At 40.3% G+C, this 27,969-nt stretch overlaps 2 protein-coding genes across 2 annotated transcripts; both read left to right on the forward strand.

The window, feature by feature from the left end:
* Positions 1-1,426: 1,426 nt before the first annotated feature.
* Positions 1,427-5,192, forward strand: hsd3b1 (hydroxy-delta-5-steroid dehydrogenase, 3 beta- and steroid delta-isomerase 1). The gene is made up of 3 exons (XM_080903535.1): positions 1,427-1,741; positions 2,040-2,204; positions 3,710-5,192. Exons 1-3 carry the CDS (start codon positions 1,591-1,593, stop codon positions 4,516-4,518), a joined length of 1,125 nt encoding a protein of 374 aa, XP_080759661.1. The 5' UTR covers positions 1,427-1,590; the 3' UTR covers positions 4,519-5,192.
* A 687-nt stretch (positions 5,193-5,879) lies between these two features.
* pla1a (phospholipase A1 member A) lies at positions 5,880-27,963 on the forward strand. Its single transcript, XM_080902188.1, has 11 exons — positions 5,880-6,347; positions 7,533-7,749; positions 9,794-9,971; positions 10,193-10,301; positions 18,943-19,044; positions 21,839-21,931; positions 22,192-22,356; positions 22,884-22,973; positions 23,285-23,390; positions 24,419-24,574; positions 26,984-27,963. Exons 1-11 carry the CDS (start codon positions 6,281-6,283, stop codon positions 27,069-27,071), a joined length of 1,371 nt encoding a protein of 456 aa, XP_080758314.1. The 5' UTR covers positions 5,880-6,280; the 3' UTR covers positions 27,072-27,963.
* The last annotated feature ends 6 nt before the right edge of the window (positions 27,964-27,969 follow it).

Genomic DNA, 27,969 nt, shown 5'->3' on the forward strand with positions numbered 1-27,969 from the left:
GTATTTCAGCTTGAAATGTGACTTTCATTGGACCATTACAGCACCTTGGTTTAGTTATTTTTCAGTAATTCTATTTCAGTTATTTGCTGTTGTGCTGGGGATTGCATGACCTAATTTCAGTCAAGCTTTACACAGATGGCCCTGCATTTGACTCTAGAATACAGAGGTACACAGCCCTGTGGTTGCAAAACAAGCACAATCATCACGCCACCACCGCCGTGCTTGACAGTTGGTATGAGGTGTTTGTGCTTGTCAGGGACCAAGCAGTAAGGCATAGAGGACACAAGTGTTTAATAAAAAAAAGGGGGTTTTATTGACGCAAAAATATGAAAGATAATTAACAGAACCAAAAACTTGGCCAATAAAAAGGTCAACTCAATAAACTAAACTCAAAATAGCAACTAGCACAAGACAGTAAAACTCCAAACACCTCCCCAGGCAATGAAGCGTGTGGTTTAGTCCAATAAGGCTGTCAGCAGTACTTCAGACCCCCAGCCCTTTGCCACACCTTTTGCCAACCAGGAAGGAGAATCCAAACCCCCAGTTAAACTCAAACAAAGAAAGATATGTTAATATAACATAAAACAGAAGTTTAAACATTGTCATCACAGTGCTATTAAAGACTGAACAATACCAGTTCAGTGTTTTTCTGTAATTGCACTGCCATGAATTTAATATTTACCATGCTATCGGATGCCTTTGTGTGTATGTTCCTCCGTAGTACAGTGTAATGTGTAATTAAAAGGTGTATGAGTATTGTAGGCACGCCCTTAAATACAATAAAAGACACACAAAATGCATTACCAAAGAGCTGAGAAGCCAAAGTGGAATATAACAAAGTCAAAGATATTGAAGTGCTATGCAGCAGGTAAATCGGTTATTTGACAGAGGAAGTCTCACTTCATGATCTTTTATTTAACTAGTACATTTCAGTGGGAAGAACCTGCTCATGTTTTATATATGTAGGTTTATTGTTACATATTAGACTACTCAGCAGTAGTTCTTCTGTACTTTAATGGGATTTTAAACACTTTACTTGTAATAGATTTTTTATTCTGATTCAGTGTTTGTTGAGTGCTTCTTAGGTCGGGGTACGTGCCTCTCCGTGTAGAATTGTTCATTTTGTGAAAGCAGAAAGCAGCAAAGAACCCTCAGCTCCTGCTTTGTCACATGCTGAGTCTCCCTGCCTCTTCTAATGAAATACTCCTTCTAATTAAGCAAAAGATTACATTTTCCAAAAGCAAATGTCCTTGGCATACGGTGTAAGCCCTTCCAGCTGCTTTTTTGTCCAGCCCTAGAAAGCATCACATTCCATGCTGGAGTAGCTGAGCCCATCCCCTTTTTCAATACTGCCTTAGAGAAAAGAAGTTTTTTTTTGGAAACTTTCTGGGCTTACAAAAAGGGCTGAGGTGGAGAGAACAGAAGGTGTTGTCCGTCCCTCACAGACAGATCACGAAACATCCAACACCAATTCTGTATTCGGGTTTTTCTTCATTTTTAGCCGCTGTTTTTGAGAAGGCTCTGCATCAGAGAGAAAACAACTGCTTTTTGACTGTTAACGGGCCTTTATTTTATACAAAGAGACCTGCAATGTCTCTGCGAGGTGATGTGTGCGTGGTGACGGGGGCCTGTGGATTCTTGGGAAAGAGGCTGGTGAGGCTGCTGCTGGAAGAAGAGAAAATGGCTGAGATTCGACTTCTGGACAAACAGATACAGCTGCAGTATTTGCAGAGTTTGGAGGGTAAACCGTTCTTTTCTACAAAACATCCCCTTTTCCAGATTAAAATTCATGAATTGATATGAAATGGGCAGGAGTAGATTTGTCTTATATATATTCTTTTACTGACATAATCGAAGAATATACCAATATAAAGATTTGAGAATTCAGCTTTTCTGACTTCCTCAATTAAAAGCTGTAATGTAAATGTGTTTTTAATGTCTCCAATACAGTAGATTGAAAACCAAATATTTGCTTTAGATTAAACTAAATAACTTGCGTCTTGCTGCTTTGTCTCGGTGACTGGTTTGTTTTGTGTCAGACTGCAAAGGTGAGACAAAGCTGCGAGCTTTCGAAGGGGACATGAGGGACGGTGATTTCCTGATCAAATGCTGCCGTGGGGCATCGATCGTTTTCCACATCGCATCCATCATTGACATCAAAGACTCAGTGGAGTACAGTGAGATTTTCGGAGTGAATGTCAAAGGTAAGGCTGTCACAAATCCACCGAAGGCTTACCTAATTCATGTGACTTCAGATACATTTATCAAATCACATACATAAAACAAAGAAGCAGAATTATTTACAGTTGAAAGTTTTTGTTTTTTGTACCACTGACATTTAAAACTGCTTTCATTACTTGTGTTAACTGGCCGTTGATCTGCTTTCACTATTACAGCCCAGTGCTTACTTCTACTTCCTCCAGTTCACACTTACTTTACACTCCTTAAAGCACTTGCATGTCATATGAATATTCCTGCTGCTTTGTTTTAGTTAAACCTACAACTGTCCAATGCATTTTAAAAACTGTTCACCAGCAAATCAAATGACAGTTTTCCTTCCTAGTACTGGGCAACAGTGTTGAGCCCTTCCTCATTTCTTTACAGCATATGAGGCAAAAACAGCCTGTGCAATTCTAACAAGCTTGAAAGTCATTGTTTTGTATGACCACCTTTATTCTTCAACACAGCCCGAACTCTTTTATTCAAGCGTCCTTGTTTTTCTTAAGTAGCCTTCAAGATAAGTGTTCCCGGCCTCTTGAAGGACATTCAAAGCTCTTTCATACCATTTCAATAATGTTGAGGTCCAACTCTGGGAATGCCACAACTGATAATATCAAATTGTGTGTTTGTCTATATAGGTGTACTTTTACAGCATCAGCAGTGTGTTTCAGATCACTGTCGTTTTTGGTCGTTTATTTCTAGTAATAATTTGGCAAAGCTAACCTTCTCTCCCTGTTGCCTTGCCTTAAAAAAAAAAAAAAATATATATATATATATACACATATATGTACATATATATGTATACAAACTTGTGTACCCAGTTCTTGTTTGTTTAAGTCTTTAAAGATTTTGCTGTACAATCATTCCTCTGTGGAAAAAAGAAGAGTTTGAATAAATAACTAAAACCTCAAAATTACCATAATATTCACGTCCGTGATGAGTGGATGTAAACTCCTAACCATAACTGTAGGTGCCTTTTTTATAATTGAGTGATTCACAGGGTGTGAATAGTTGCAAACATGTTTTTATCTGTGCGTTAGCCTTGCGACAGACCTGTTTGGGGTGTACCATACCCACCCACCTGATTTGAATAAGTGGAAGAAGATCACTAGGGGGAACACATTTTCCACTGAATATTTTATTCATCAAGATCCAGTGTGTGATTCAAGTGTTCTCTTATTTTTTAACATTTTGGTTTTTACCATGTTCAGCACCACAGCACAAGCGCCAGGTTTCATTATATATAATGTATCTTAAAGCAGATACACAGCAAAACTGGCAACCTGACACGAGAATAACCTGAACAGACAAACAGCAGTTAAATAATGAAGGGAAAATGCATAATCAGAGATGACATAATATAATTGCAGATATTTGAAAAGTCACTTTATTCTCTTGTTGCTCTGATAACATAAAAGTTTTGTGCTGCTCTGAGATATGCAGTGTTTATTGTTAGTTATATTAACTCAGCAGCATCTTTGCCTCGTAGGAACCCAGCTGCTTTTGGAGGCATGTATTCGGGAGAACGTGCCGTCCTTCATATACACCAGCACCATTGAAGTGATGGGGCCAAACTCCAAGGGAGAACCCATAATCAATGGCAGTGAGGACACCGTCTATGACATCAGTTTGGACATCAACTACAGGAAGACCAAGAGTGAGGCTGAGGAGAAAACCCTGAAGGCCAACGGTGAGGTGCTCCAGAACGGAGGCCAGCTAGCCACCTGTGCACTCAGACCTGCGTATATCTATGGAGAGAGCTGCCGCTTCCTCCTAGGCCACATGGTCGATGGGATAAAAAACCGAAATGTTCTGCTTCGTATGTCGCTCCCCGAGGCCCTTGTGAAGCCTGTCTATGTGGGCAACGTGGCCGCCGCTCATCTCCAAGCATCCCGCAGCCTCAAAGATCCGCAGAAAAGAAATGCTGTTGGAGGGAAGTTTTACTTCGTTTCTGATGACACACCACCTGTGAGTTATTCAGACTTCAACCACGCCGTGATGTCTCCTCTGGGTTTCAGTATTCAAGAGAAACCCATGTTGCCACTCACCCTCTTCTACTTACTAACTTTCCTTATGGAGACAGTAGCCTGGATCCTACGGCCTTTCATACGCATCGTCCCGCCACTGAACCGTCAGCTCCTCATCATGTTGAACACGCCATTCAGTTTTTCCTATGAGAAAGCCAAGAGGGATCTAGGATATGTCCCCAAATATAGCTGGGAGGAAGCACGCAAACGCACCACTGAATGGCTCGCCTCCCAGTTGCCAGCAGAGAGAGAAAGAATCTTGTCTAAATAGATGAAAAATGACCAAAAGTCATTAGCACCCAAAATTAATACTTTTTTTTGTGAAACTGTTAAACATATAGACATAATTTGAAATTAACCATGGAATTGTGAAGTCCTGTTTTTAAGGCTTAACTTTCTAAGATAAGATAATAAACGTCATTAACCCACATGGGAAGTTTGATAAAGAGTGCTACACATACCTGCATTCACAGAAAACAGGGTTAAGTGCTAACCTTTGAACTAAGTCTAGCAAGCATATTATGGAGAGTCTAGGGGGACTGACATACATGTAGAGCCAGCCTCAAGTGAGCATTAATGAAACTACAGCTTTAATCATTTCCACATTGGCTTCAAGCTTGAATACCTACAACATGCACACCAAACACCACTAGCTACAGTAACAATGTTTCTGTTGTGTTTTGTTTCCATTCTTGCCAATTGTGATTTTTTTACATGAATAACACAGATTTATAGTTTTCCTGTGACAGTAAGCAGAAGTGTATAGCATGTGAAAACAGAGCATGAGTGTTGACATTTCTTTCAAATGGCATGTTTGTGAAAGTTTTTCAAAGTACACCTTGATAACTTTGTCATATGTTTTTGTTCGACTGACAACACAGCCACTAAAGTCATACTGTCTTAGAGCAGGAGCTGTGAATCTGTACTGCTAGCCATTTATCCCAAAATGACACAGAGGATATGTGCTCAATTAAAAAACTACTGCATGACCTGCTGTTTCTGTCTTACGAATACTAATAAAGTGTTTGTGAGAAAAAAAATTCCCATTCTCATTGTATTTTTACTGATGTTTTTTAGTAAAGCTCATCTCAAACTTCAGTGACATTGCAAACTTTGCCATTTGATAAAAAATAAACTCGCCGTACTTAAGTGGAGAGTCCACGTTGCACATACGGCTTTAAATCACATTATCACAAAGAAAATGCAAAGGATTACATTTGTGCGTGCATGAATGCATGTGTGTATCAGTGTTATTAGTGTGACATACAGTCAGACTGTGGAAACCTGCCTCTCTTTTTAACAACAAAAAGCAACTCCTCACGGTGTAAGTCATGCAGTTTGTGATGAACACTTGGATTAAGTATAGGTTAGGTTTCCAGAAAATGAATGTTGTCATAGAGACTGAATAGTGTGTGATGGACTCACATGAATTGCTTGATTATGTAAAAAAAAGAATTAAGACTCAAAAATCAGTTGATTACTGATTTCCAGATTTCTCCGGTCACTGTCTTATGCCTCTCTCTCAAACGCACACAAACGCACACACAAACTAGTGGGCAGCCAGGCCAGAGTCCAGCCTTTTAAACAAACAGCCATTGAATACAAATGAGGTCATGGATTCACCACCAGGCAAAGACTTTCAACCACTTTTTCAGAGCAAACCCAGACTGGGAAAGGAATAAAAAAGAAAACTCGCCCCCTAATTGAATTCGGTGAACAAAAAGAAAATGACACTGAGAGGTTTGATGTGGATACGTTCAGTTTAAAAGTGGAATGTTACAGTGAACCCGGGTCTTTATATTCTGGACTAATTTGGCCTGTTTTATATGGATTCCAGCATTGCTTCACCCCTGATGTTTGCCAGATAAACTCTGAGTTTCTCTTTCAGTGTTACAGCACTGCACAGAGCTGGGATTTAGTCAAGCCTAAAGCTGATCACCAATCTGGGAGCTAAAGAGAGCAGCTGAGCACCATTAAGAACTAACAAACTCCTGGCAGCTACTTTCAACCTTCACTTCACTGACACCACAGAAATGCTTTGGGAGTGCAAAACCTTCCTCTTCTGTGTTTTGTCGGTCTACATCACATCACTGGTGGTGGGTAAGTATTGTGCCAATGAAGGAGATTTGCTCTGCTGCATCATTTTTCCATACAGTTATTCTAAATATGTATGCAAAGAGGGTTGAAAGACGGAACAGGGACTGTGTTATGTGAGTTTTTGTCGCAAGTCAGTGATTACGTAACACATAGCACCATATACAAACGAGGAACTTGTCCTCTACAGTAAAGTGGGATTCTTTTTCTGCTATCTGCCTTCCAAGTGTCTTTGTAAGAATCAAAGAAGAAAATGCTAATTTCACATTTTACTGGTAATACTTAATGTATTACCAGTAAAATGTCCTAAAGATGGCTGTCAAAAGTGAAGCTATTGTCCTAGCAGAAAAATGCCTGAAGTGACTAATATAGTACTATGGCTGACATTATTAGATTGTTAATCATCTGATCATTAAATATGCATAGACCTATAAAACTTGTCAAGAAGTCCCGATTAGGCACTGCTTCATAGTTGACTGAGAAATGTTGGTTAAATGTGTGTTGTAAATTACTGATGACGTTAGGGGTCAGATAAACGTAGTAGAGACAAATTTTAAATAATTACTTCCAAATATAGTAAAGCCAAAGTCTTAAAGCTGCACAGGACTGCCACACTAATTGTTATGTGATGTTTGAAGTAAAGGGGAAGACAATTGGTTATCCAGTTTTGAAAAGGTTAGGATGCTGTGCAGCATGTAAATAAAAACACAATCCAGTGATTTGTGAATCATATGAACCCACATTTCACAATAACATCAAAGGTTTAAACTGAGATAAATCTACTAATCAAAAATTGAAATTCCTTTTGAAAAACATGGACTCTTCCTTCCATAAAGAGGAAAGGGACCATCCAACTTGTCATCAGTGTTTAGTTCGAAAACCTGCAAGTCTGATGGTATAGGGGTGCATTAATGTCTGTTGAACTGGCAGCTTACACGTCTGGAAAAGCGCCATTAATCCTTAAATGTGTCTATAGGTTTTAGAGCAGCACATACACTCATCCACGCTGTGCATATTTTAGCAAGCCAATGGTAAAACACATACTGCATCTATTACAACAGCATGGCTTTGTAGTAGAAGAGTAGTAATCACAATGCTGTCAAATACAAAACCCGCAAGTTTTATTTCGTGATACAGTGAGGCTAAAACAACAACTACATAGTATGTATTACGCCCTTCTACTTCTACTAGCTTCAGATGAAAGGCAGCAAGATAATCACTGTGCTGATCTCAACAACATCACATGGCGGGAATACCAGCAGCAAAGAGTCAGACTGAACGTCCAGTATCTGCTGCTGACCAGGAAAAACATGGACTGTCCACAAGCATTCAATGAGACGTCCCTCACCATGGAGAACTCCTACTTCAACCCCTCGCGTCCTACAAAGGTTATCATCCACGGGTACAGGTGAGATCCTTATTTCGTTTCAGAGTACGAGCCTCTGAATCTTTAAATGAAACAAATGTAATAGTTTTGGACCGATCAGTGCTATTGCTATTCTGTGCACCAGTTATGTTAGAGTAACAGCCACAGTCAGTGTTGGGGAGTGACGGAATACATGTACCGCCGTTACGTATTTAAAATACAAAAAAAGAGTAACTGTATTCCGTTACAGTTACCGTTTAAAAAGGTGGTATTTAGAATACAGTTACTTTGTTGAAATAAATGGATTACACGGCGGTACTTCCCTGTTTCATATTGTGGCGGGTCAGGACTGTTTGGGTTTTGTTTGACAGCTACGTTCTGTTGTTCCAGGTGGCACGGTTACGGTTGCCATGGTTACAGGGTGACGCTCTCTTTCTGTCTGTGTTTCCTGGGTGAGAGAGCGCTTTTTTGTTGTTGTTGTTGTGCTAAACTAATCCGTTGTTCAGTGATGACACGACGAATCCTACTTCCGGGCCTAAAGTAGTCTGCGTTTAATATGGCTTTTGTGTTGTTAACATGTTTAATGTTATGTATTTTCTTCTATTTGATCTCAAAAAGCTCCTAAAACAGTCAGTGATCACTGTTGACCTCCCTCGGCTTTTATTACCGCTAATCATTTATTTAAGCTCAGCTTTTAAAACCTTAGGATGTAGCTACAGCCCAGCCCATGCAGCAGTATGTGAATGACTAACCTCGTATTGTGGATGGATTATCTCAGTTGTTCTCCTGGCTGAAGTTTGGTCCTTTTACAGCATCCTGCCATGCGATTACATTTGTTCCTGACCACCGAGAACACTCACGTTAACTTTTATCGAGTGGAAAAAAAAGTTAGCTTGTTTATGTTATGCTAACATAGCTGTGTCGCTAGCGGTCACGTAGCACGTCATTATATACCAGCTAGCCAAACTTCAGTAACCCTACAAACGTCACTGCTGTTTAGTTTTCTGTCTTCATTTATGTTGGAAGTGATAACAGAGCTGTACGTTTTCATTTGTTTCCAAAACCCTGCAGTCAGGGCATGCTATATTGTATTTAGATAGAAGCTAGCGAGCTAACTCCCTGCTAACTTCTAACTCCGTTAAATGTCATAAATTCCGTTTTTATGGATGCCTGGATGTTAAACTCAATTGTTACACCTGGTAGAGCAGAACACTGATCATTTTATTAAAGACGAAAGATTTTAGACAGTTTTTCAACTCTCAGTAATGCCATAGTGATCGTTTGATATATGGACCTGCAGCGGAGTTTAGGCCCAGACACGGCTAGTGACGTCAGACTGAACAATCGGGCAGAATGCTCTAAAGAATGAAAAAATAAATTTAAAAAAGCTCTAAAGAATGTAGCCTCATGGGCAGTGTAGTCCGTGTTGCAGGGAGAATGGACTGCCATACACGTTATGGGTCTGTAAGCGCGAGAAGGGAGAAAAAGGCGAGTGGAAAAGTAGGAGTTGTCATCGAGCAAAAACGGGAGCTGGAAGCATGTAAATATAATAATAACCACTGCAGCCAAGAAGAGTGCCTGACGAGCCCAGTTGTAAGTAAGCTATTAAGACTCGATGCGCTGTGTTCGTGTTTTCCTCCGAAAACAATAAGTTCTGTTGGAGCAGCCTTTCAACGCCTCTCTCAAGCAAAGTTGACCCAGACAACAAAGTAAAGCTATTTTTCGGCTACGAGCCTGACACGGAACCAACGTATTAGCCAGAGGTCCCTTTACTATGGTTCGGAGCCGCGGACCTTCAGTAACAGTAATAAATCACAGCAATAATACATTCACGTAGTTGTAAAAAGCATGATAATATATTAAGTAATCCAAAGTATTCAGAATACGTTACTCTCATTGAGTAACGTATATAACGGAATACGTTACAGAATACATTTTGGGGCATGTATTCTGTAATCTGTAATGGAATACATTTTAAAAGCTCATCAGCTTAGTGTAGTTTATAAAGAGAATTTAGTAGTTATTAACTAGACTTTTAATATTAATATACTATTAATTGCCTTCTGACCTCAACCCATCCTTGCAGGGCCCGGGGGAGTAAGCCCTCCTGGGTGAAGAGGTTAGGCCAGGCGCTTTTAAGATCTCAAGATGTGAATGTGGTGGTGGTGGACTGGGTCCGCAGTGCGTCCTTTGCCTACAACCTGGTGGTAGAGATCTACAGAGAGGTGGCCATACAGATTTCTGTCCTCATCAATCAGCTGCAGGTGCGAAGCTGTTCAAATGCTCGTTAGCCACAATACGACCCTGAGCAATGTAAAGGCACAATTCATTTTACTCTTTACAGAAGTATTTTCTAGATATTATGTAGTCTATGAAAAAAAATCTGCAAGAGTTTTTTTTTTTTCATTCTACAAATGACAAAAATATGTTTGTGGTTGCTTATATTGAATACAGAGTCTATTCTTGCGATTGTCTTCTCCAACAGAATCATGGCTGCAGACTCCAATCCTTCCACTTTATCGGGGTCAGTCTCGGGGCACATGTCGCTGGTTTTGTGGGAACTTTGTTCGAAGGGAAAATAGGAAGAATCACAGGTGAGATCAGACACCTTACATACTGAAGGAAAAAAATGTCCATCCCGGTTTTCCCTCCAAGGCACGAGCGATAAGCAGAGTTCTGTCCTTTCCTTCTAAGATTCCTAATTATTTAAAGTAACACTCAGGTATGCCATTCAGCTGGGTTAGTTACGACGTCGGGAGCAGCTTGGGAGAACAAGGAAACACAGACTGCTTCAGGTTGTCTTCCCAAATCGACTCAAAGGTTTATTTAGTACATAACAGCTTATATAGAGGAAAAAAAGGTTCGTGTGTCAGCAAGTTCTCAGTTCAAACCGGTACAGACCAAATAAGGAAACGTCTTCCTGCCTTGTGAGCAAAGAAGTATCCTGTGTGTAGTTTATCAGTTCAGCTACAATTTATGATCATCCCAGCAAAATACACTCCTAGACATAGAATACAGAGTTCTTTCATTAGTGAATTCTGAAACAAACCACCTGGCCTTTAACGAGCCTTTTTCTAAGAGATAAAGAAAAAGGGAGGATGGGAGTAAGGAAGTGGTCTCGTCTCTGTGGTATTTTCGACCTTGGGGTACCAGCCTGTGAGTCCTACACATTAATTCTTGGGTCAGAGAGAAAGAGAAAAACAACTATTAAATGGGCCTTATTGAGTAACTCTTTTCTGTATAATATCACAATAAAACAATATCCTGTAAATGCTAACCGTGGTATCAAAATATCACAACAGTTCTCTCCTTTTATCATGAAATGATAACATAGTATAAAGACAGAATGTAATAACATAATATAAAGACAAATCATAACTGTAACTGGTCCTTCGAGCAAGCTTAATATCAAAAATTCTGAGAGCGTATACATGGTATCACACAACAGACAATAATCATCGAAAACATGCTGCAACGGTTACAAAGGCTACAATTAGTTTCTTCCATCTTCCAAACGTGTCCTGTAGCCACTTGTCTAGCCACTGACCGTGGCCTGTATTGGCTATTAGTTCTATCTGCAATGCTTCAAGTTTATTCATAGCTTGTGTGAATGAACCGTTAGGGGCGGTGTTATTGGGAATGAAAGTACAACAAACATCAACGGTTACTAGACCACAGGTACCGGTCCAATTAACAGGTAAAGCTAATCTAAGAGTATTATTGCACATCCAATAAGCATGTGGGATTGCTCTAGTTAGGCGCGTGACCATGTGTGATTTAACTAACTCCCCCCAGTCAGTATCATTTAAGACACCCTCTGGGGGAACAATGATCGATTCTCTGCTCGAACTTGAACTGTGTGTGTGTTCCTCCAGATATGATACAACTTCAGCCACAGAGACAGCTAGCCATGTCTCATTACAGCGTGCACCTGGGGAGTCAGAGAAGAATGTGTAGTTATCCTTTGTATAATCTATGTGTGTGTCTGGGCCAGTTAACTTTAGTCTGCGCAGACATATCATACTAGTATTAAAATGGAGAGGGATCTGTCCTAAGGGCAGTGAGGGTTTTAACCTATTCTTGGGGCGTTTCATTGGGGCGCAGGTCCCTGCGGTGTCATTAGATAACTTCAATAATTCGCCTAATGGAGTCTCAGGGTTAGTTGGTGTGTGTGTGTGTCTAAGTAGGCAGTCGAGAGGGCTCAGAGTCAACTGTAAAGCGTCTTTAAGGAGAGCATTATCTCCGCCGATTTCCTCTAGTCCCTCAGTGAGGGGGAAACCGGATATGGGGTATCCTACTATTACCTGTTCTGGATTAGCCTTTGAACAGACATAACAGTTACTGTTTCCTAAATCACGAGCGGCTGTTCTGGCATTTTCATACCAGGCGTTAGCTCCTGCTCTAGAGGGCGCATAAAATGGTTTATTAGTGGCGTTTATGTTGTCATTTACTGATTTTAGGGAACGTAATGAGTGCATTAAGTAGGTGTCTTGCAAAATAGAGCATGAGGTATAGTCAGCAAAATATGACCTGCAGAAATGTGAACATGGTTGCAGTTTACAATACAAAATAGCAAAGAAAAATCCTAAGGTTAATGCGATAGATATGATAGATAATCTAAATATATAAGAAAAACAGTTCTTCAGTCGTCTTCTGGCCTGGTCCCAGGTTCGAGAGACACAGAATAAGCGTCGTATGATGACAATGGGCATTTCATTTTCTCCATTATCAGGATGGAATGAGTCTGGCTTTATCAGGTTAGACATCATGTGGTACTTTTGGCTTTCTGTTCCTGCTGGATGTTTGAGTACCTTGTCGTTGTTCTTTCAGGCGTTGTGTGTTAATCAGTGATTGTGTGTGTGTATGTACATTGGATCCTGGCGCTGGCTCGCCGGAGATGTCGTCTACCCGTGTGTTTATTTGCTCTGGTTCCGGGCGTTGGCCCGCCGGAGATGTCATCTGCTTGATCCGACGCCTGAGATGGTCCGATTGGGCTGGTCTTAACCCTGCTGGCATGAATCCACTGAGGTTGTCCGTCTGTGAGGATGCTGGTTCTTCGTCACTGCCAGTACAGTCTGGGGCTGGAACACGCGCGGCCTCCCAGAGTGTCCTTGGTTTTAGTGGCTTCTCCAACACGCATCTCCTTGTCTCCACTGGTGGAACTGTGGAGGGGAAAGGCTGAGAGAGACAAACTTTCTGATAGTTATTATTCAGTGTTTCTACCAGGTTGTGAACATCAGTGGACAATGCAATATACATCACCTTCTACTAGCGGTGCCCCTCTGGAAGCTGACCATGGTGTTGGAAATAGTCTTATTTCAAATGGAAATAATTTGGTTACTGCAGATGGAGTCATAATGTATGAAATGGAAAATCTGGTTGTGGTAAATGCTGATGTTTCGCTTTTGAGCTACCTACATTAGTTCGCGCACATGTTAGACAGGTTGCTAATATGCTTTTTACTGCATGTGATGTTTTCTCAATTACAAATCTTGATTTTATTGCCCCTATTACCCCCCTTTGTCCGACATGACTCACACAGTGAAAATGTCGGGCAAGGACTGGCATCAGGGAATATGGGAGGGCAATCAAACCCTTAAGATTTTGTATAAGCCATCTCTGTCATCTAAGGTACAGTCATTATTCTCCCAATAGGTGTAATCACATGCAGAGGCTTGCTCTTGTATGAATTTTAAATCAACATTTGTGTCTAAATAGTCTGGGAGTGTAACAAGTGGCAGCTGTAGGGGCACAGATAATACTTCCTGCGGAGGTGGGAGCTGTGATGCAGCTGCAGCTTTGGCTGTCACGTCTGCTAGAGCATTACCTGTTGCTTCGTCTGTGTCAGCTGTACTGTGTCCTTTCGTTTTTACAACTGCAACGGCCGATGGTAACTGTATAGCCTGCAAAAGTCTTTGAACAAAATCAGAATTTAGCAATTTATTTTCCATCAGCAGATCTAAATCCTCTCTGTCTCCACAATGTGCCAAAGTCATGCACAACGCCAAATGCATAGCGGCTGTCTGCGTAAATTGTCACATGCTTATCCAAATGTAGCTCACAGGCGCGTATTAAAGCCATGAGCTCTGCTTTTTTTGTGCTGAGTGAAATGGTAATGAGTGAGCCTCTAGTATGATGTCAGGCAATGTCACCACAGAATAGCCACAAAGAAATGAGTTGTCATTCGGCCTTGAACAGGACCCGTCCACATAAACCGTGGCTGAGTCTGGGATAGGTGTTTGCTCTAAATCTGGACGTGGTGCTGTGGATTCCTGTATACGTGTCATGCAGTCATGATCGTCAAGCCTGTCTGAGCCATCCTGTCGGTCAGAAGAACACAGCATAGGATCAATAAATGTGCTGGCGAATCAGGTGTGCTGCTCGCTTTTATAGTGAGATTTGCATATGTTGTGTAGTTATGTTTGCTAGAATGGTCGTGACCTGGTGATTGGTGTGTAGAATAGTGTCATGTGAGAGTGTGAGCTTCTCGCAGTCCCTTATCATGATAGAGCAAGCTGCTACTGCCCTCAGGCAGGCCGGCATTCCCTGAACAACCACGGACAGCACCTTTGAGTGGCGGAGATCAGCACTCCCTTTAATGCATTGAAAGAGGCAGGCATTTCTGTGGACCACAGTATTCGAGGAGGCTTGTCTTTTTTACAACAGTCACGCAGAATGTGGTCATGAAAAGAACAGTCTGGTATCCACTGTCTGCAATAGTTCACCATGCCCAGGAAGGACAACATTTCCTTCTGTGTAGTGGGACGAGGGACGGAGGTCACAGCTTTGACCCTGTCTGCAGTCATGGAACGTTTTCCGTGAGACAGTGTGAATCCCAAATATTGAACAGAAGTCTGACAGTACTGCATTTTCTTTGCTGATGCTTTGTGGCCAGTCTTTTGGAGGTGCTGGAGAAGCATGTGTGTAGCAGTTTGACATAGTTTTTCACTTTCAGCACAGAGGAGGAGGTCATCCACATGTGGATCAGGGTGCAGCCCTGGAGGAGTGAAGCACCATTGAGAAAGCAGCAGAGCTGTCTATCATGCCTTGGGGCAAACGAGTCCAAGTGTACTGCTTATTTCTATGTGTGAATGCAAATAACGGCTGTGTGTCTTCATGCACAGGTACTGAGAAAAAGGAGCGGAGCATAAATCCACCACGGTAAAATGTGTATGCAATGCATGTCAATATGCTGTGAACATCTGAAACGAGAGGTGGCAGAGGAATGTTGACTGCATTAATTTGCCTTAAGTCTTGTATGAAACGCCATACGCCAGGTTTGTTAGGCTTTGGCACAGGATTGACAGGAGTGTGGGCTTTATTACTCCTGTAGTCAATAAATCTCCTATCATGACATCTAGGGCTGCGGCTTTTTCGGCAGAAATGGGATGTTGCTTGACATATACTGGCTTGTTGTGTTTTAATAGGTGTACGTGATAAAGTGTACAGTCAATAAATCCTATATCATTCTCACTTTTAGACCACAATGTCATATTCTGGTATTCAGCTGGCAATGTAACTGCAGAAATAGTACAGTGGATAGGGTAGGTTAGATCTATGTGACGACATGGTGTAGTTATGTCATAACCTATGTCTGAGTTATGTGACAAAATCACTGTTTGACCTTCACTTGTGTGAGCAGTTATCATGTTGTTGAAAAGTGTGAGAGAAACAAAAGTGTGGCTCCCAGTCATGGGATTACCTGGTAGTGGCGTCTGTACACGTTTTTTTGGCACAGTGTGTGACATAGAGTACCGGACAAAAAGGATGTTGAGTTCATTCTCTGCTGAGGGTCCAGCTGACACAGAGGATGTTCCTTCTCTATCATGTCGGTACATAGGGCAGAGAAAACATAAGCTGTTATCAGTGTCAGCAAACATTTCACCCTTTATGTTAAATGAAATACACAAATTCATTTTTGCTCTGGGTGTCTGCGGCTGCTGGAAAACTGAGCTAAATTTGCACCTGTGGGGCCATTATTGCATGCTTCCCTTTGTTGCCAGTTACCTTGTCTGGAAGAGCTCCGCTGACGCCTAGTGGCAGGAACTTGTACTGCGTTCTGTGGTCGAGGCGCGTGTGCCCTGTTGGTGGCTGCAAAGCGACATTCTCTGGACCAGTGTCCTACCATTCCACAGCAAAAACACACATCTCTACTTTTATCCTTCCGTCCTCTGAAACTTCCTTGCTGTGCTGGAGCGGGTAATCCTGCATACATTAGTTTCTCACTTTCCTCTGAGCCTTCTACATCAAAATTCACCTTTATCTTAACACTTTTAGCTTTCGTGGTAGTATCTGCACTGGCCTTCAGTTTTACTGACCTGTTTTCTGGCGATAATCGTTCGGGATAGGGCTCCGGAAATAAATTAGAATGCATTGAACTTACAGTCCGTAAGTTGTAAACAAAGTCAGTCACATAAGCACTTCCGCATGTTCTGGATACGTGATCATGGACGTCTTCACCGATTCGCGGACGTAGGTTACACGTAACCGGAAATGGGAGTTGTACTGAGCCGTTATTTGAGACTTTATTTTGTATTTTATTAATTTTTGGTTTTACAGGTACTTTAGATTTTTTATCGGACCTGTCTGTGGTCTTTGAATTATTCTGACCCATGTTCAGTGATTTCCAGAGGGGTTTACACGCTAGGAGGATTTAGGTTAGTATTTTCGCTGCGGCACAGCTGAGGTCACTTTAAATTTATTGCTAGCAATTTTTGTTTGGGTGAGCAACTCTCACTTAACGAGCAACTTCTCGCTTAACGAGCAACTTCTCGCAAAACAACAGGCAACTCCCTGTGTCTTTCTGCTTTTAATTTACTGCTTTTAACCCTTGAGACCCGTGTTTTTTGTTTTTTTTTTCAAAAGAAAAATTAAACAATTAATTATTATTATTATTATTTTTTTTTTTTTTACGTATAAATGTGTTGTGTCTTTCCACTTGATTATAACTGATTTATTTATAACATTTTATATAAAAGAAAAACGAGAAGCACATTAATTCATAGTAATTTAACATAAAATTGTTTGATAGTGTTAATTTGGAAAGCCACAACTCTAGCGGGTCCACCAACACCACACAAGGGTTAATTTACTTTATTCGGGGACTGAGGAAGTCGTCAGTGTATCTCTCTGGATCACTAAGTGAAACTTCGTCAGCATATCCCGTTTTTTTATGGATCGATCACTGAGAGAGGTATAATACGGTCTTTATATAAATATGAAAGACGCATATTTACCTTCTGTCAGTCCATCCCACTTCTGACACCAAATTGAAGGAAAAAAATGTCCATCCCGGTTTTCCCTCCAAGGCACGAGCGATAAGCAGAGTTCTGTCCTTTCCTTCTAAGATTCCTAATTATTTAAAGTAACACTCAGGTATGCCATTCAGCTGGGTTAGTTACGACGTCGGGAGCAGCTTGGGAGAACAAGGAAACACAGACTGCTTCAGGTTGTCTTCCCAAATCGACTCAAAGGTTTATTTAGTACATAACAGCTTATATAGAGGAAAAAAAGGTTCGTGTGTCAGCAGGTTCTCAGTTCAAACCGGTACAGACCAAATAAGGAAACGTCTTCCTGCCTTGTGAGCAAAGAAGTATCCTGTGTGTAGTTTATCAGTTCAGCTACAATTTATGATCATCCCAGCAAAATACACTCCTAGACATAGAATACAGAGTTCTTTCATTAGTGAATTCTGAAACAAACCACCTGGCCTTTAACGAGCCTTTTTCTAAGAGATAAAGAAAAAGGGAGGATGGGAGTAAGGAAGTGGTCTCGTCTCTGTGGTATTTTCGACCTTGGGGTACCAGCCTGTGAGTCCTACACATTAATTCTTGGGTCAGAGAGAAAGAGAAAAACAACTATTAAATGGGCCTTATTGAGTAACTCTTTTCTGTATAATATCACAATAAAACAATATCCTGTAAATGCTAACCGTGGTATCAAAATATCACAACACATACATATTATCTCTTGCAATGTAAAACTGAATTGGAAACACAGCTGCACACTTAAAAAGTCATTGCACATGTGCTCCACCTCAGAATAATACTCCTTGTGGTGGAAATAAAGTTTAGGTTGCTGGTAGCTGGTATTGGGTTTACAGAAATAAGGAGACAACAGGATTGAAGACAGTGAAGGTTTTCACAGCACAGGCTCTCACAGATCTCAGTGAGACCCTGAAAAATTAGCAGGGCTCTTCAAAGAACAACAGTACATTGAAAAGAGACACTGTGAAGTGTTTTGACAAGGCTCAGTCCCTTTCAGCAGAGCACCACCAGCACAATACACCACTGTTCAGTTGATAATATCAGGTCTTTTTGTCTGATGACACAGACTTGTGTGGGGTTAAATCAGAGGCTTCACTGATCCCAACAAGAATAAAATTTGAAAATGACACCAAGCTGATGAATAAAGAAATTCAAAAGCTTTCACTAAATGTCCCCTTAGCTTATTGTTGATTGAATGGGTGGTCCACAGGATGGGTGGGTTGGTTAGTTGGTTGGTTGGCAGGCACAATGGTTGTTTGACTTGCTTGTTGGTTTGATGGTCAGTTAATCAGGACGGTTGTTTGGATTTTGTTATTGTTTTTTGTGACTGGTAGAGTTCATCAACTTTAAAGCTAAACTCACTGTTTACTGAACATTAAATTGAATATTTACTTTCTCTCGCTTCCTCTCTCCTACTGTTCCCATTTTTTTTTTACTCTTCAGTCCTGCCAAACCTCTGCCTTACAAACGGTCACTGAATATGTAGAGAATAAACTACAACCATAAAATCCAAACTAAAAACCTCATATAAAAAGACTAGTCATGTTCCCAGGACATGGGGACACTGTTTATTTAGTATACACATCCAGAAATGCATACACTATTATATATTGTACATATATTTATTAGTTTCAGGTTGGCCATTCTTGTATTTTGCTCGTTTGTGTTGTTGTGTTTGCACATCTCTGTTGCTTGTGGGGCTCGCACACAAGAATTTCACTCGCATGTGCTGTGCCAGTGTGCCTGCACATGTGATGTGACAATAAAAAGTGATTTGATTTGATTTGATTTGATTTGTTTGACATTTTAAACACAAAGCAGGACAATGCACTAATGTGTACTACACTGACCATAGTTGAAGTTCTTTCATTATGAGACTACTGGAGAAAAATGACTCTTTTTGTTGTTTCTAGTAATATAAAATTTCATGGCATGTGCTTAATCTAAAAGATATTAAACTTTCAAACAGGCCTGGACCCTGCTGGACCCATGTTTAAAGGAGCGGACACCTATAGCCGGTTGGACCCTTCTGACGCTCAGTTTGTGGATGCCATCCACACAGACTCTGACTGTGAGAAAACGTTAACTTAACCTGCAAGTTTATTTCCATCACTAACATGGCTTAGACCACTTACTGTTGTTGTAACTACATGAAACCCCTTAGAAAGCATCATTGACAGATCAGCCAGGCTGATGACTTCTGTTTTTTTTCTCATTACTGGAAGTTATGAACAAAGAGCAACTGTGGAACTGTAACATTACGCTTTACTAAGGCACACAAAGATATGAATGTGCTTTTGTTTGAGTTTGAGGTGTGATAAAACACATTGGTTGTGCATATTATTCAAAATGCCTGATGACATCAAAGCTTTGAAAGACTAATGTTCTCAAGAACAATCAAACCTTCTCTTTCAAATAACACTAGCGTCCCAGTGCCACTGGCAGTCATCACACTGCCGCCGCCGCATTTTACAGATGATGTGGGTTTTTTGGATCACGAGCTGTTCCGCGCCTTCTCCACACTTTTTTCTTGACATCATTGTAATAGAAGTTGGACTTGGTTTCATCTTTCCAAAGAATATTTTTCCAGAAATGTGCTGGCTTTTTTAAGATTTTGTTTTTTAGCAAAGTCCAATCTAGCACTTTTGTTCTTGAGGCTTATGTGTGGCCTGCACCTTGCAGTGAATCCTCTGTATTTACTTTCGTGCAGTCTTCTCTTTGGATATCGATATTTCAACCTGCTGGAGAGTGTTGTTCACTTGGTTGGCTGTTGTTGAGGGGTTTCTCTTCACCATGGAAATGATTCTGCGATCATCTACCACTGTTGTCTTCTGTGGACGTCCAGGTCTTTGTGCATTGCTGAGGTCACCAGTGCTTTCTTTGTGTTGCTGTTCACACCAGAATCTTCCAAATGCAAGCACCACACATCAAATCAACTCCAGGCCTTTTATCATTTTATCTGCTTAACTGATAATGACATAACGAAGGAACTGCCTAAACCTGCCCATGAAATAGCCTTTGACTCCATCCATCCATTCGCTTCCGCTTCTTCTTTTCAGGGTCGCGGGGGGCGCTGGAGCCTATCCCAGCTGTCATAGGGCAAGAGGCGGGGTACACTCTGGACAGGTGGCCAGTCTGTCGCAGGGCCAACACACAGGGACAGACAACCATTCGCGCTCACATTCACTCGCACATTCACACCTAATGGCATTTATGATTTTTCAAACCAAGCTTGATTTTTTTATTTATCTTTTTTTTAGCTCTAAAAAAATCAATCAGACCAATCAGAACACTGCATTTGCCAACTAGTGTGTTGTAACTCAAAGTGCACACTGGTACTGAATATCCAAATACTAAAATAATACTATTTTACTTAAGACACGCAGCTAGACACTGCTCCAGGTCTGCCAGCTCTGAGATTATTTCTCTGCCTCCTCAGATGTGGTCCCAGTTCTGCCAGCAGGAGTTCAAACTGGCCAACATGAAACATATACAAGAACTATCCAACCCTGCTGCTGCTTTGGGAACTGGATTCTGGATGAACCCAGAATGTCTCATCATGGCTTGATATTGACTTTTTTGTCACAATAGATTTTTTTAGGGTGGATTTTCTGCAAAAACAAACCCCATTCAGTGTGTGTGTGTGTGTGTGTGTGTGTGTGTGTGTGTGTGTGTGTGTGTGTGTGTGTGTGTGTGTGTGTGTGTGTGCATTACGCAACAAAATCTGAATTTCACATTGTTTTTTCACAATAGATTGTTGTGTAATGGTCTTAACACACAGATGCATGCATAAACATGCTTATTTATCCCCAGCATTGTTCCAACTACTTACTGCCAGACCCTCCTGTCTCTGGACAGCTAGACAAAAAGTGATTTCTGGTATTTGCCAAAAAATGATTGTAGGTTTTTAATTAGTTGTAAATTACTTGTTGGCCTATTTTCTGTGAAACATATGTCAAACATATCTCTTATGAGTGATCTCAGTTAACAGCCATTTTAAGCCAGAAAGAACATTTTGTCACCAGGTAGAAGCTACAGTCAGTTTTTGGTAAACCAACTTTAACACTCATAAATAAAATTATGTAAAATTCTCATTGATATTAAAAATGTGATTTTCAAGAGAGATCGGGCCAAGAGGGCAGCAGAAACTGCAACAAATATAACAGTTATAAAGATATTTTAAGTTGCCAAAAAAAGACTGGACTGATTATAAGGTAGAACACAGTATGTACAATAACGCAGTCATAAAGATAATTGTAAAACAGATCATTTCTTTACTTTATATATAACCCCTTTTGTAAATTCTGTTGACTGCAGACTATTTATGAATATAAGCAAAGATATTCGGTGTTAAACACGTGTGTATACACACACACACACACACACAGAGTTACTACAAATCACTTTTTGGCACAACACCAGCTAACAGCCGAGTTTAGCTAAGTATACTAGCTAAGCTAGGTTTGAGTTTCCTAAAAATCACACTTTACCTCTGATAAACAGTTTGATTACATTCTCGCATCCTGAGACTTTGTTCGCTCATGTGTCCATGTCCAAAAGTGTTACATTCACTTCAAAGAAAGTTTCACTAGTAACAGCTAACAGAGACTAACAGTAGCTAACAGTAACTAACAGCAGCAAAACCAGCAACGCTTCCACATATCTTTACCAACTCACCTCACTCACCACTCTATTTTTTCTGTCTAATAAAATGTCCTAAAAGACTGTATTATTAGTTCATTGGAAGTCTTTTGTATTTATTAACACTTGTATTACAGCTGATAAAATCACATTGTGTTTATACCTGAAATTTTGTTTGCAGTGCAATGTAGCAACAAATTGCTGACAGTTTTCTTCTGTATCAGATTTTGGCATCTCCATCCCTGTTGGCCATGTGGACTTCTTTCTGAATGGAGGGAAGGACCAGATTGGATGTGCACGCTCCAGGTTTGACTCAAGTAAGTTCAAGACCCACTAAAACAAAAACAAAAAGAGAGGGGGGAACTAGAAGGAAAGGATCTCTTTTTTTGTTGTTTTCACATTGGTGTCTTTCGCCCTTGTTTTTTTGTTATAAATGAAATTCCAGTTACAGATGAGTAGATTTTGAGCAGAACCAGTTTTTCGTCTGGACATTTTTTCCCATTACTTTAATGAGAGTCTCTGGACATCTGTCTCCCTTAGAAGTTCAATATTTTGTCATTTTTCTTGAATTTTTTAGTGTACAGTTATGTGATATGTGACCACATGAGGGCGCTGGACATCTACATGAGCGCGCTGAATGGCTCGTGCCCATTAATGGGGATCCCGTGCTCCAACTATGAGGACTTCCTGAAGGGACGCTGTATGGACTGCGACATCTTCAGAGGGAAATGTCCAGTAATAGGTAATAACACGTGGGTGACCACCTGCAGCACACGGACTGCTGCTGCTCCCTTTTATCTGCTGTTAGTTTCTAACTATCCTGTGTCTTACTGTGAAAAGCTGTGAGTGCATATTTTGGGAGTGTCATTTGTCTCTACAATAAAAACGTTTCTCAGCTCGAGATTAATATGACACTGAGTTATAAGTTATATTAATAGTCCTGCAGCCTATAGTGCTGCCTCATTATTTTTACAAGACTTGCTGCTGTCAGTGGTTCTTCCATTCTATTGCAAAACACTTGTTCCAACAATACAGTCTATTAACTATAAAGTAAATCTTAAGTATTTATAAAGTTGTTATGACATTTCACTTAAAGTAAACTGGATAGGTTCTTTTTTGCTTCCACCTCCAGTGGAGCCGACACTGTCACGTCGGCTTTTGACAGCTTCTTATTGTTTCAGCTTAATATACTTCTACATACTCATACAGACATAGTTAATGCACGTGAAATTACTTTTGACTCATTCCTTTTAATTATGTGTGTTCCAGGTTTATCAGAAAACAGTGGGATATCTATATCTCCCATTCCCAAAGAGCAGACGCTATTCCTCCTCACGACTTCTTCACAGCCATATTGTGGTGAGTGTTGCAGTGTATTTGTGAGACGGCGGAATTTTTAATTTTTTCTTAAAAAGAAATGTTATCTTCTTGAATCTCCTGTTAAGAAAAATTTAAAACTCTTGAGTAGTTTGAATGACGTTCATTAGACTTAACCTCTCGTCACTACACATAGAAGGCAGCTAAATTATTTTAATCATTTATGCACTCTGACTCTTCCCTACCAACCCACCAATAGCAAGATTTCCTCTTTCTACTAAACTAGCACGGTTTAACAATTCCTGTTTTACCGTACTTTAAAATGACATTTTTCCCACTGTTTCCCTGTTCAGCTCACCACATCCTGGTGGAGTTGGAAGTTTCGAAACTGGATAAGAGCGCTGAGATTGAAGTGACCCTGACAGCTGACATCCTGGAAACAAAGCAGATCCTCAGGCTGTAAGTATCACAAATACCATACGCATGTCATATTGCAAAGATCCTACTCTTTAAAGTTAATGAATAGTACAATATGTACAGTTGGATGTACTGTATTCAGTTCCATACCTAAAAAGAACAAATTAAAAAATTAGGAATGACCAAAACTCATCGCTAGCAGAAAAATCTGACTTTAAAAATGTCTGCATTCAGGATCTGAATCCCTGAACGTGCACTTTATTTGGTAAAGTATATTAACAGTTTCGGCGTTCCCAAAAAAGCATCTGTTCTTGATGTTGCAGATCCCACATGAGGTGACTGCATCATGTAGGTTTTGTACCTGTGCATCCTTGATCTCCACTTCTGTTACATCCCAAAGTGTCCTTCTGAATTCAGAGCAGGTTATGGTCTCATGAGCACGTCACTTTCATGAGACCCGTTTGAGAAAGCAGCTTTTTGCTTTGTGATGTTTAGCATTATCCTGCTGGAAGCTGCCATTAGAAGATGATAAGTTGGGGCTATATAATGATGCACATGTAGGCTGATGCTTATTTGGTATCAAGAGGCTCAAAGTGCCTAAATAGTTGATTGAAGACATACAGTAAAGGAAGGTGAGCTGAGATTTCAGTAACTGTTGAATAAGACCACATGATAAAGATAGTTGTTCCTGTGTTTACAGAGACTAAAAGACAGTGATGAATATTGGTAGTATTTTCATACCAGTTTGCAGGTAAATTAAATTCAATAGGAATGTATAACAAGTCATTCTTTGTAAGCAATTTTTGTGTATTGTTTTTTTTTGTGTTCACTTTTTATTTTATCAGATGTATTGTATGGGTAGAATAGTTCAGATGGGAAAAGTTTTGGGAAAACGTGTTTTCAGAGCACAAGTTTAGTGAGTTTAGTCATTTTTTTATTAAATCTGAAGAATGGCACCACCTTTGTTTTAGCTGTGACTTCCCAGTATGATAAATGTTGATTGTGTGAAAGCGCCTGTCTCATCTTGTGTGGTTTATTATTTTCACATGCACTATATGTGTGTATTACAGTCAGACAGATACAACAGTGTACAGGACGGTGATGGCTCACTCTACCCCCCAGTGTGAAATCAACTCCATCAGGCTGACAAACACAGGAGCTCGCTTCTACAGACAGGCAGAGATCCACGTCAAGTCTGTCTGTGTGACTGAGTTTCCCTCTCTCAGGTAGGACGCAGACACAACATGCACATAAATACAGTTCAGTTCAGCCGCCGGTCCTATTCTCATTGAAACAAATACTGGACTGCTTTTTTTAATATGTTCTGTAGCACATAAAAAGTCAAACACAACATTTACCAATGAATTTTAACAAGGCACGATTTACAGGCAAACACCTGTATGCTCAGCATATGCTACAATTGCTTATTCCATCCATCCTTTCCATTTTCTTAACTGCTTATTAGGGTCATCGGGGGGCTGGAGTTTATCCCTGCTGTCTTTGGATGATAAATTTGCCAAAATATGTAAACACACAGCTTCAGTTTGTTGTTATTGCAGTTTCCTGTTACAGTACTTTGGACAAACAGAAGCAAACGTTGCTGCAATGAGTCAATGAAGGTATAGTTTTCAGCAATACATGTTGTTGTTTTGTCACCCAAAGCCTTACAGCAAATTGCTCTACAGAAATGCCAGCGATGGTGTTCTCTCTTTAGGTAATTAAGAAACAGGGTAAACGGACATACTAGAGAATAGTGTCAGGTCTGTCAGCTGTTTAATGTGCCAGTCCTGCAGTCTGCTGAAAGGTTATGTCATGATATGAGAGAGAGTTGAAACCAGACCGTGCCAGTAACACACAGTGTTGTCCAAAATGTAAAATCCATTCATTCTGTCCTTTTTGTCCCACCCTTAGGTTGGCATAAACCTGAAATGACCCTGAAATGAGTAGTTTACAGAGCATTACTGTTCCTCAGAGATCACCAGTGGGCGGCCTTCTCTTTGTGATCAGAAGCTGGAAGTTGAGTTACTTGAGCTTCAGATCAAATCTAACCTTTTGCAGAAAGTGTGAATTTGGCCAGTATCAAAAATGTGCTTAAAGTTGCTTAAATAGTTCTTTATTTCACTTTGGGGAGTGTAGAGAGCTGACCACATGATTCATGATTGCGCCATCTCGTCTCTCACCCCAGTGTTTCCTGTTTATCTCGCCTCTCTTTCTATGAACAAAAAAGGCTAACAGGCCAACATTAATCGTCCTAAAAATCAGTATTTGGACACTGACACCATGTTTGTAATTTTGCCTCTGTACACCACCACAAGGGACTTTAAATCAATCAAGAAATGATTGTAGTGCAGACTTACAGCCATTTTCAGAAGCTGAAAAGTAATTGGACAAACTAATATAATTTTAAATATAAGGACTGTTTTTAATACTCTATGAAAATCCTTTGTGGTCAATGACTGCCTAAAGTGTAGGACTCATGGACATTACCAAAGCCTACAGCTGCCTTCAGATGCTGCTTCTTTGTGAGTGTCTTTGCATTTAGTTTTATCTTCAGTAACTCAAAAGCATGATCTGGTCATGCTACAGAGTCTACAGAACTGTGCAGACTCTTTCAGATGTTTTTCTAATCGGTCTAATCTGGCCTTACTGTTCTTGAGAATAATCAGTGGTTTGCACCTTTTTTGTATTTCCATTCATGAAGGTCGACTTTGACAGTTATTTGCAGGGGTGCACATAAGTGGTCCGCAGGTGTGCATGCGCTGTCAAAATAAAAGCCGCGCACCAGATAAAAAATTGCAACGCGCATTTGTGTGCATGTAAAAGGCACTGTTTTTGTCCGCTACCGTGGGATTTTCACGGCATATTCTGCACCACATCTCTATGCGTTCATCATTTGTTTGAAACCAGCTCACCTCCTGCAACCACTTTTCTGAGAATACGCGCTTCTTTTGCGGTTCGGACTCCTTCTGACATTTCTTTGGAGGTGGAGGAACACCAAAGTAACTGCTTAAAGGAGTTAATGGGGTTTAAGAGAGGAGGAAATGTCTTATGTACGCAATCGCGCATTGCAACTTCTTATCTGGTGCGCGTCTTTTATTTTGACATCGCATGCACACCTGTGGACCACTTATGTGCACCCCTGGTTATGTGTCTACCTCCCTGAGAGTGTTCTTGACTCAGATGTTTTTCTTTACCTTGATAATAATTTTCCAGTCATCTACTTCTTCTGTCTTCCATGGTCTTTTGCTGGTACTGCTGATTGGGCAGTAAAGTCCTCCTTTATTTGTTTAAGATCATTTCTAAAAAAATTTCTTTCTTCTTCAAATTTTCAAATGCTAGACTGGTGAGCTGTCCAGGGTGCACCTCGCTTCTCTCCCTGTGATAGCTGGGATTCTGGCATAGTCTCCAGGATCTGCTTAATTTGTCATGGAATTATAGGAAACGGGGCTCATTTGGCCATAAAAACTGTTTATCAATTGTCCAGTTACTTTTGAGCCTCAGAAAATGGGCACTGCATATAAAAATGTCAGTGATTCCTAAACAGTTACTGGATTCTTACAATGAATATGCTACATATATTCACTTGGACTAAAGTCTGTTTTGCACAAGTGTGTGTTTTTGTTTTATTCTTTCAGGCGCAAAGATCCTGTGTGTGTGAACAACATCAACATCAAACGGGGAGCTCGGTGGTCCCACGACCTTGTGCAGTTGTGTGACTTCTAAAGAGAATGATCTCCTCGACAACAATTGAAAAGTGCATAGTGTGCAGCAATCTGACCTATGAAGATACTAACACAGAGATGGTTTCACATTTTTATACCTTGTTTAATTTTGAGAAAATATCATTGGAGTTCAACCTCAGGGGGCTGAGCCTTATATTTTCTAACATCATGACTAAAACTGGGGGGAAAAAGGTTATTTACATTATCAGTATTTCTGGTACAATATTATTAATATTATAATTATCTTTCTTTTTTGCCTATACTCACTAAAGCGTTGAAGTGTTAATGAAACCAAACAGTCTAGTTTCACATCCTAAACCCTTGTTTTTTGTTCTTTTAGCATTAAATGCAGCAACAAACTCTTAACCATGTCTTTCTTTTCTCCTGATTTCAGGGCTAAAAGGATTTGTCCTTTTGCACTGAGGTGAATCTGTGTGTACTTTGACTTTTTGGGGGTGGAACATAAATCATTTTGAGCATCATCACAGTGCTACATAGTGCGGTTGGGACAGATATGACAGGAAGCTAACAGTCAGAAAATAAACAACTTAAATCATCTGGAGAAATCTTGGCCCCATGAAAGAATGTTTTCTAAATACTTAGACTTCATTTTAGTCTCATCACTCGTCTTTTGAATTCAATAACACACAAATACCGTGATTCACATTATGCCTGTGTATTAAACACACCAATGTTTAAAAACATTTTTAAAAAATCAGGCTTCTAATATATATCCACCAGAGAGCATGTAAAAGGATGAATTTGGTAATCTGATCACTAATCTAAACATGACACATCAAAACATTGCAGTGAAATGGTAGAAGACAACAGAACCAGTTGGCAGGTAAAATGTTCCAGACAGGTCTGAAAAGATCAAGGATACAAAGCCAAATGCTTTC

Source organism: Rhamphochromis sp. 'chilingali' (genome assembly GCF_963969265.1).
Source record: "Rhamphochromis sp. 'chilingali' genome assembly, chromosome: 14".
NCBI classification, from domain to species: domain Eukaryota; kingdom Metazoa; phylum Chordata; class Actinopteri; order Cichliformes; family Cichlidae; genus Rhamphochromis; species Rhamphochromis sp. 'chilingali'.